This window comes from Apteryx mantelli, chromosome 15 (genome assembly GCF_036417845.1).
Source record: "Apteryx mantelli isolate bAptMan1 chromosome 15, bAptMan1.hap1, whole genome shotgun sequence".
Classification (NCBI taxonomy): domain Eukaryota; kingdom Metazoa; phylum Chordata; class Aves; order Apterygiformes; family Apterygidae; genus Apteryx; species Apteryx mantelli.
In genome coordinates, this window is record NC_089992.1 from 14,227,341 (window position 1) to 14,237,522 (window position 10,182).

At 36.0% G+C, this 10,182-nt stretch overlaps 1 protein-coding gene and 1 long non-coding RNA gene across 5 annotated transcripts in view; one reads left to right on the top strand and one right to left on the bottom strand.

The window, feature by feature from the left end:
* DMXL2 (Dmx like 2) overlaps positions 1 to 10,075 on the top strand; it is a 60,661-nt gene extending 50,586 nt beyond the window's left edge. The window contains exons 34-44 of one of the 4 annotated variants that reach the window (XM_067305744.1): positions 161 to 223; positions 622 to 708; positions 798 to 919; positions 1,687 to 1,825; positions 2,429 to 2,489; positions 2,576 to 2,703; positions 4,605 to 4,682; positions 5,321 to 5,412; positions 6,018 to 6,070; positions 7,268 to 7,485; positions 8,624 to 10,075. In XM_067305744.1, coding sequence (XP_067161845.1) covers positions 161 to 223; positions 622 to 708; positions 798 to 919; positions 1,687 to 1,825; positions 2,429 to 2,489; positions 2,576 to 2,703; positions 4,605 to 4,682; positions 5,321 to 5,412; positions 6,018 to 6,070; positions 7,268 to 7,485; positions 8,624 to 8,833 — 1,251 coding nt within the window. In that variant the 3' untranslated portion in view covers positions 8,834 to 10,075. Of the gene's footprint in view, positions 1 to 160; positions 224 to 621; positions 709 to 797; positions 920 to 1,686; positions 1,826 to 2,428; positions 2,490 to 2,575; positions 2,704 to 4,604; positions 4,683 to 5,320; positions 5,413 to 6,017; positions 6,071 to 7,267; positions 7,486 to 8,623 lie in introns of those variants that run through there. The other 3 variants (XM_067305745.1, XM_067305746.1, XM_067305748.1) reach the window with 3 other exon arrangements.
* On the bottom strand, positions 2,602 to 7,256 carry LOC106496490 (uncharacterized). Its single transcript, XR_001294620.2, has 3 exons — positions 6,106 to 7,256; positions 3,441 to 3,513; positions 2,602 to 2,653 (listed from the first exon to the last, which is right to left on the bottom strand). It is a non-coding gene; the product is annotated as an uncharacterized lncRNA (long non-coding RNA).
* Positions 10,076 to 10,182: the final 107 nt, after the last annotated feature.

Genomic DNA, 10,182 nt, shown 5'->3' on the forward strand with positions numbered 1-10,182 from the left:
TTCCTGTCTTAGTTTCCGTGCCTTTTATAAAAGGTTAAAAATACATTTGTCATCATTTACTGACAGAGTGGCCTTTAAAATCTAGTTTGGAATGTTTCATTCTTTTTTTATATTTGTTTGTGCATGTGTTTTGTGTTTGTGACTGTGTGATGTTATGTAGTCTGTAGAAGATCGTGTGGAGCAGGTCAAACAAAACTGCGTAGCAGAAGATCACAAAAACAAGGTAGTATCCCTTCTCCCAAACCTCTAGCACACTCTTAAAAGTTCTGTGGAACTGGCTTTTTTTCTCTCTAACATGACTAACAGAAGCTATATGTTCTGTGTAGTCTTTGTGTGGCAGGCTTTTAATCAGTGGATTAACTTTGGTTGTCCTATAACTGGGATGAATGAACACCTTGTAAATAGTATTGCACACACAACTTCGTGTTTCTTATGCTCAAACATAACTTTTGGCTTCTAGAACACCAAAGAGTATGAGAAGTCTAAAGTTTAGCTTCCTAAGCAATGCTGAGGCCACTGAACTTTTCTTGCATGAATTTTTTTATAGATTTTGCAGTCTGTATGTACCACTACAGAAAGCACTTTCACGCTAATTAAAATTTACTGGTAAATGTTTTGTAGGTTGAAGCAGATCTTGGCTACCCAGGAGGAAAAGCAAAAATCATTCACAAAGAATCAGATATGATCATGGCGTTTGCGGTTAATAAGGTAAGTCACAGCATTATTAGTAAGTATAATAAAAAGTGCACTAAGATCTTAATTAAAGTTAGTATAAATTGCCTATTTGTGCTGCATAGGCAAACAACAATGAAATCGTTTTGGCATCTACACATGATGTTCAAGAACTTGATATTTCAGCTCTACTGGCTGCTCAGTCATTTATATGGATTGGAGAAGAATATGACAGAGAGTCTAAAAGGTAAGTTTGTTTCTTTGTGATTGTATTAAGAGTATTGCTTTACCTTGAAGTTGCATATATAACACCTGTAGTGCAAGTGGATCATATATTAAAAAAAAAGCAATGTTAATAACATACTCTTCTTCAGTAGGTTTCAGGTCACTTTACAAAGGAGTAGTGGTGAGGGAATGTGGAGGAACTATCTTTGTATTTCACATGGGGAAACAGATTTTGAGAGGTTAGAGTAACTTGGGCATGTCTACACTGCACAGTGAAGTACAATCCCATGGTGCCTCAGCTAATAAAGGAAATGCTACACCTGCATTGCTGCACATCATGATAGCAGATGTGAATTGTACAGTGCAATGGCCTGAATTATCATCATCTACATTATTGCGCTAAGACCTGTGAAAGTAGCAGCTCCAGCAAGCACTCATCCGGGCATCACTCTGTTGCGTGGAATAGACACATACAGACACACAGATCAGGAATGCTGGATGCTGTATTGTTTCTCTCTCCATATGTTCAACAACAGGATTCTTCTCAAAAGAGCTCATATTCTCAACATCTACCAAGATTAGTATCATCTTTCGAGGTTAAATACTGATAACTTGGAGGATATGGAAACTGTTTGTACAACATAAGTGCGGGAATTATCCATTTATAGTCCCATTATAATTACTTTCTCTGCCCACTCTCAATAGACTGTTGACAACAATGAGATAAGCAAACGGTATTGGTAGCAAAGAAACATTTGTTTAAAGCAGAACACCACTGTTCTTTTACAGTTCTGATGATATTGACTTTCGTGGTTCTACCACAACACTAACTCAGTCAACTGCACCATCTTTTGGAGTGAATCAAATACAACCATCTTCATCTATGCCATGGTTAGGCAGTGGTCAAACTAGTACTGGAGCTGGTGTGGTAAGTGTTTTGTTATGTGCAGCTCTGGGGACCATTACCTTTTCTTGTGTATTATTTAGTAGAGACACCTAGAGGGTATGAATCATCATACTTTTAATTCAGTGTTGACATAAAAGGCCTACAATGACAAAGACCTGACCAAAACAAGGCCAAACTAACTATTTTCTTTTATCTTAATTATTGTGACATAGAAAATAATGAGACAATAAGCGTTTTTTTCTTTCTTATGGGAACTTTGAGATAGGACCTGTAGTTTCTTTAAAAAATTAGTTCCTTAAATTCTTTCATTGAGACTAAAATCAAAAGTGTACATCAGCATGCACTTAAGTCCTTTTCATTATAATATATATTATTAGTACTACTGTACTGTAGTATATTATTATAGCGCTTTCATGTCTAGAAAAGCTGTCCGAAACTGAGGCTTTAATTAATTATTTTTAGTTGCAGTGTAGTAGATATAAATAATGATATTTTAACAGGCTACTTAACTATGGGGAATACTTGGCAGATAGTAGTATAAACAAAATTGCGAGTATGTTTGTGTCTGTTTTGTTTTTTTTTTCAAAATTTTATTAATTTTTGTTGTATTTCTTCTATATGAAGCTTATTAAAAGAAATCTGAATAATGTCAAGAGAATGGCTTCACATCCAGTCCATCAGTATTGTAAGTGAATCATGCTTACCAATATGGACTAGCTGTTTTTCTCTAAAGTTCTGCGGTGTTAATGAACATCTGTCTTTTCATCTCAGATCTTACAGGAGCACAAGATGGTAGCGTTCGAATGTTTGAGTGGACAAGGCCGCAGCAACTAGTATGCTTCCAGCAGGCTGGGAATGCAAGGGTTACAAGAATGTATTTCAATTCACAAGGCAATAAGGTAAGTGCAATGTTAAGGATTTTTCCTTTTGTGTTTTTAAGGAAACATTTGGTTGTGCTTTGACCTCTAAACCAGTTTTAATGAGCGATGCACAAAACTGTTAAAAGATCCTAGAATGATGGCATAACCAGTATCATAGCATTCTTTTTGGCTGTGTATGGAAGCTTTGTAATAGACACTGACTCTTCTCCCTTCCATTCATGCATGTCAGCTTCATGACACTGGTATCTGCAGGATTATATTGTTATAAAGCAAGATTATCAGTATTCTGCACTGACTCTACATGTCAACAGAAAGATCTTTTGCATGAAGGATACATTGATTGATCATCATGACTGTCTTCTCTTACCAGTCCATTCTTACTGGAATTATTTATTCCATTCTTAGTCTAAGCAATCTCAAAACAACTTATTTTTAAACCAACAGACACATACATTTAACCCCTCTAAAATTTAACTGATCTTGTGTACAGCATAGGAGTATCCAGAGCCTCTTCCTGTGAGCGTAATAAGGGAAGTCTATGTGACTAATTCAAAAAACAACTCATTGGGCCCCCCCAGGTCATCAGTCTACCAGCCTTTATCACTAAAAAATAAATTTTGAGCATCCCTCAGTATTTATTCCTGTGTCCAATTTGCCCTATTTTCAGACTTCTCAGTGTCTCCCCATTCTGAAATCTATGTGTTCCTGGGTGGTAGGCTTTTTAAATCAAAGGTTAAAAACATTATTGAACTTACCTGTTTTACAGAGGCAGACTTTTTTCCAAGCTCAAGAAGTGCTTCATACTTTGCTTTCTGGCTACTATAATACCTAGAAAACATATTAACAGACCATTAGCTGAAGAGAGCAACAGTGCAGAGCAGAAAGTACAAAAGAGCAATACACTTCGGCCAGAAATGAGTCTGTGAGGTAGATGAGCTGCAGAGAACAGAGTGGACAAAGAGAAGGAAATTGGGAGCAACATTCACCTCCTCAGTTCTCCATGTTGCACATTCTGATTTCAGCAGGTCTTGTCCTTTCCTTTTACTGACAAACTACTTAACTCCATTACAATTAAGGGACATAAAAAGTGAATTCAAAGAGTTTTAGCATGACTGTACAATAGCTATAAAACAGCAAAAGCTGAACATTTATAAATAGCTGGAAATACAGAATATCTCCCAGCATATCTCTTCTCAGGTATTTTCATTTAACCATCTCTAAAATCAGTGTTTTGATTATGTTTTGAAATATGGCAATCTTACATCATATGGAAATATATTTTAAGTAAGAAACAAAGAGGTACTAGTTGTCCCACCTACTTCACAGGGAGGTCACGCAAGCAGGAGTCATAAAACCTGACTACATGGAGAAAATACAAAAATAATTATAACTATTTCTAAAAACATTTATAAAACATTTCTAAGTATCTTGTCTGTATAGAATATCCAGTATCATTGTTATTCATTTGAGTTAACTAATATTACTCAGTCTTTTGTATTGACACAATGCAGTTTTTCCATAATTTTTCATATCATGCTTTTATGGCATGCTGGCATTCCACTTGTCTTACTTTACTAAACATTTTCAAGTACGGTCAGTATGGAGTATTGACCCTTCTGTAAGCTTTAGCATTTAAAAATGGGATTTGAAAGATGAGCTTCCATTCTTGCATGCTTTTAAAAGCCTCCACTTCCAGAAGAGAGTTAGGCATGTAGAAGAGCATCAGCCTTCAAATAATCATTAAATAATCAGCACTGAAATCACTTTCGCTCTTAAATTACTTTGTTGTGTCAGAAAACCATTGTTGATGTTTAACGTGCTGTCAAAGTTTTATTTTCTGGATTCAGATGTTTACTATCATGAAGCAAGCATCCAGTAACCAGTATGTTATGTTAATAAGTGCAGTTCATTCCTTGCAGTGCGGTGTTGCTGATGGTGAAGGATTTCTAAGTATTTGGCAAGTAAACCAAACCACCTCAAATCCTAAGCCCTATCTGGTACGTAAATAGAATTTTTTTTCCTTTTTATAAAGGAAACCTAAGTTTTCAAGATTTCAGACAGACCAAGAGCTTAAGAGTTTCACTGAGGGGGTTTTTGATTTTCCTGCTCTTTAATTTGAGTACTTTATCAAAACAAGTGTAGAGTTTCAACGATACAGCTTTGGAGAACTAGTTGTAGAGTAACCATAAGCTGCAATGTAATTTGCAAATACTACTGCAGCCTTGCCCTTGATTAAATTAAAAAAAAAAAAAACCACACAGCTGACAGTAATGACTTTATAACCCTAAGATTCAGTGAAAAATACACTCTTCAGTTCTTTTCACTACTAATTAACAGTACAACAAAGACCATGCTTAATTTGAAACTCAGGTTGATGTGACCTACTATATTTTGGATTTGTCTAGTTCCATTATTTTAATATCTTTTCATTTTATATTGACTTTTTTTATATAAATTTGGTAATTTTTTTCATTCTCTGAGCTTTCAAATTGCATTGCATGTCAGTTTTTAGCAACAACTTTGTTTCAAAGACTTGCAGTATGCTATTAATGACATCAGATTGCTAGTAACTTTTGATGGCAGAGTACAACTGATAAGATTACATCTGGGTTTTGTTTTGTTTTGTTTTGAATAGAGTTGGCAGTGCCACAGTAAAACCACAAGTGACTTCTCATTTATAACCTCTTCGAGTGTAGTTGCTACATCAGGACAGTCCAATGATAACAGGTGTGTTTAAAAAGAACCATGAGGAATTTCACCAAAGCTACCTGTTCATTTCTGTTAAACTGCTCCATCTCCTGCATTAGGGTATGGCTGGCATTTTAAAGCTGAGAATTGTACACTTTGTTACAGCTTGGACTTGCCAGATTACTTCTTCAAGCATCACTCCTTCAGTCACTTTCTTCCCAATTCCTATCTTTTGTGAGGGGTGGTCAACGGTTAACCACTATTTGCAAGATGTATCCCCAATGCAACCAAATTCTGACATGCTGTTGTTGCTATGGGGAGAAATATGTTCAGCAAAGACAAGATAATTCTTGTTCTCTGAGATCAACTTGTATATTTAATCTGTCTTTCTTGGTACGCCCTAGGACTAGTTCACATCTTAAAGGCAGAAAGGTATAGTCTGCCCTGGAAAGCACAAAAGAACTTGGGAAGAGTTAAGTTCCTAACTCCTTGCATCTCCTCCCCAATGACTGTAGAAAGTCAAGGGCTTCTTGTTCAGTTCTACCTTCTAGGCTTTGACATAAAACTTAAGGAGCTTCTGAGTCATGTCACCCTATGAATCACTTAGCAATAGGCCACAATGACAGACTTTGTTTTTCCCTCAGAAATGTGTGCCTCTGGGACACTTTGGTTTCATCTGGCAACAGTCTTATACATGGTAAGTCCTGCAGTGAAAATAAAACCTCTACTTACTGACTAAAGAAACACAGGATACGTTCATGTTTGTGGCAAGGGGAGAAGTCTGTGTTGGAGAATCGGTCTAAACATTCGTGTTGCAAGCCAGTACATGCACCAGGACTGGTATGGTCTCCAGCATGATGATAATCTGCTCCATATAAAAGAAGTATAAAGAAAGGAGGTCATACACAAAGATGTTTTTGTGACACTTTTGATAAAGTCTTAAAAATTTGAATACATTCTTGAAAAAAAAATGGCTGACTAATTAAGGCTGCATTAGTAAAGTCTGTATGCATGTATGTTTTCACTCAAGCTGGCACTTGGTTAATACATCCACTACTCTGTTGAAGCAGAGGGGAAAGGACAACTGTAGGTAGTAGTAGAATCAACTAAGAAAACTGTCCCTGTAGTAGTAGAAAACTACTGTCCCTGTCTTTCGGCACTTTGACCAGATTCCCAAAAATGTTTGTATCTATTTGACCAAGTTCAATAATTTCATCTTTACGTAAAAAACTAAAGCAAAGTTTTTTCATCTTGCGCTATGAAATAAAAATAAGTAAAAATAAAAAAATACTATCCTAGCTTTTTAGAAGAGCAAATTCAACCGTCATATACAGCTGCAAACAATTGCAATACTTGAATAAGCATAGCAATTACCTGTGTAAAGAGTAGGTGCATTCTTGGATTCACATTTTGAAACTAGTTACCAGACTGTGCAGAAGTTCAGCCTCCAGCCTCACTTTAAAGAAATTGAGTCAGGGCTCCTATAAAAAAAGAGGTTAGGAAATTAGAGTATAGTAATACACATCTATAAGGTAATTAATATTTACCTTAATGTTTGACTTCAGCTGTAGCTTGAACTACAGAATTTAATGTAACTTAATATACATGGTGAATTTTCTATTTTCTCAGTTTTTAAAATTAATTCACATTTGTGCTCATATTTTAAATTAAAATGAAATTAGACTGCGTATCATGCTTTCTTGTGCTTATTAGATCTATATAGATCTTACGAGAGCAAAGAACTGTCAGCTGATATGTTACTCACATACAAGGAGCATATCTATCACGTCAGGAAACATTCAGATAACAATTTATAACAGAAATGCATTTTAAGATTGACAGCTACTTACCAGTTTCAAATCTGTTAAATTCTGACATACTACTTCTCCTTCAGCCTTCATTTGTCATGATCACGGTGCCACAGTACTTCAGTATGCACCTAAACATCAACTGCTGATTTCTGGAGGTAGGAAGGGGTACATCTGCATCTTTGACATCAGACAGAGACAAATCCTTCACACCTTCCAAGCACATGAATCGGCTGTTAAGGCCCTTGCACTGGACCCTTCTGAGGATTATTTTGTTACAGGCTCAGCAGAAGGTAACATGAAGGTAAGGTATCAGAGTAGCTGAGTCGTAATAGGAGAGTATTTAGCTGAAGTAGTAATATTTTGATCAGCATGCTGTAAATAGCTAGGTGAATGCAGTATAAAACAGATAGATAGATAACCTACATTTAATACTTAGGATGCTTGCCATAAATAAGTTTATGATGTAAAACTTAAACATACTAATAGCCTTTTAAAATGCAAGTAGCTTTTGTTCTCAGTTAAAGGAAATTAAAACATCTTTGAACTTTTTCAGTGTGTGACTGAATTTTAAATGGATAAAGTACAGTGCACAATTCTGAAATCTTTTAGTTGTTATTTTCCCCTCTTAAAAATGTTCTATTTTTGCCTTTGGATATTTCTCTCTGTAATACAGGGGGTGCTCAGTAACATTAACATTGTGGTAAATTTGTGGGACAGCAAATTCTGTTTTTTCTTGATGCTGTTGTAGCCCCAAACAGGTACTAAGATGTCATAATAGTAGGACACTAAAAAAATAAAATAAAAATAACGAATACAGTCCCTATCCTAAAAGGCTTATTTCCAGAATACTAACAGGAGGAAACATAAGAACATAATAAGGGGAGAGAGAGAGAACATGGTTTCTCTGCTTTTAGGGGGACTGTGCACTGCTGATAGGTGCCTTCTGTGCCTCCACACACTTCGTGGCCTGGTCTTGATGAGGGCTCCTGCAAGTTGGGATGTAGCAGCCAACTCAGACAGCTGGGCTGCGTGCTCTGCATGCTTGTTATTTATACAGCAGACTCTGCAGCGCTCCTTAGCAAAAAAGTATTTCCATCTGCTGTGAAGCTGACACTGCCATCTTAGATAAAACGGATCCCCTCCATTTCTACACCTTTCATGAGGAAGCTGGGGGCACTGCTGACAGGACAACAGAGGGCAGCTTTGCCCTACTTGCTAACCAGCTGTCCTCCATTAAAGTAACCCTATGATGGTCTTCCTCATGCTTCAGTGAGAGCCTCTCAAGACTCTTGAACTTAGTGCTGACAACAAAAGATATCCTTTATGTTTGCTGAATGGAGCAGGGAGCTTGGAGCAGGAAGGAAGCTCAAGCATTAGGGAAAAAATACAAATCCTAATTTTAATCTCTTTTTGCCTAATTTGCTGTTCTTTTGATACAGGTGTGGAGACTGACAGGCTATAATTTAATTCATTCATTCAAAAATGAACATGCTAAGCAGTCCATATTCAGAAATATTGGTGCTGGTGTCACCCAGATTGAAACTGTGCAAGGCAATCGTATCTTCTCCTGTGGAGCAGATGGCACACTGAAAATGAGAGTTCTTCCCAATGCTTTCAACATACCTTCAGGCATTTTTGACATACTGTAAGATTTATGTGAGCTAATCTTGTTTTTATATAATACCCATTTAAGTAGCTAAAAATGCAGTGATACACACTGTGAAAAGGACCTATTCTGTTTGCTTTCAAAGCAATTACATCAGCATTAAATATTATGGGAAACACAGGAAAAAAAAAAAAGACTTAAAACAGATCATTTTGAGTACGCCTCTAAGAATCTGTGGGGTTGAAATGCAGGTACTGTATGGTAGAAGCAAAGAATAAAACCCAGTGCAGTCAGTCATAGGTGGGGTTATCGCTCATAATCCACAAGCTCTCATTTAGTAGATTCTGACAACTGTCAGTGATTAACAAGCACTGTGGCTCTACAAGACAGTAAGCATTTTTGATGCAATTAGATTATTTTTCTTCCAGTTTTTCCCACTAATTGAAGCATGTCTACAACTTCACATTGTAAAATAGTTAAGTTTTAATTAAGGGTACTCAGTGTATATGATTTTTTGCAAGAAAGTGTAATGGATGCAAATGCCGTGGAACAATGTGCAATCAAGAACGTACTGTGAGATGTGTATCATTTTATGCTGAGACATTTTCCCAGTTAGTATTAATATACAGTTGATACTGTAACTTGCACATGAACACATTTTAAATGCAATGTTTTTTAATTTGCACACTATTTTCCTTTCTGACAGCTATGTTTTATATCAGAGACCTGCCTTTACTTTAGGAATGTACTGTGAGCATTAAATGTTTGTAGTGAAAACTTCCACATTTCTAAATCAGCTTTTAGTTTTGAAATTCATTTGTCCAGATTACTTCATTAAATGAAGCTATTAAGAGAATACCAATAGAACGTACAATGCCACATTTCAGATGAATGTCAGGCTTTACGTGGCCAGCTAGTAAATAGTTGATAAAACTGGTAATCTAAATTATTACTACAGCATATTGTATAAACTATGCAGAGTTCAATATTGTTTGCTTGTAATATACTAGCTACTGTTGTCAGATGTATTTTTCTCTGTTGTAAACAAAAACCACGTTAAGGCACTGGAACAGATGTCTGCGTATTTAAATGTTAACAAATTGTCTTACTTCTTCAATGAAAATTTTGATGTCTGTGCTGTATTGTAAAATATAATAGGATAAAAAAGCACCTTTCTCTAAAGGCAACTTTAATTGCAAGCTATGAAGTATGAAAAGAAAGAAAAGCAAATGTCATTGGTTAATTTTACCTTTGTAAGTTAAATAAATTACTTTTATTTCATGGACCAGTCCATTCCAGATCTGTTTCTCTTGCGTTTAAATAAATTAATTGAACTTCCAGTAGATTGACTGGATACTGCCTGACCTAGCTTTCGCTTGACTTCAGACTGTA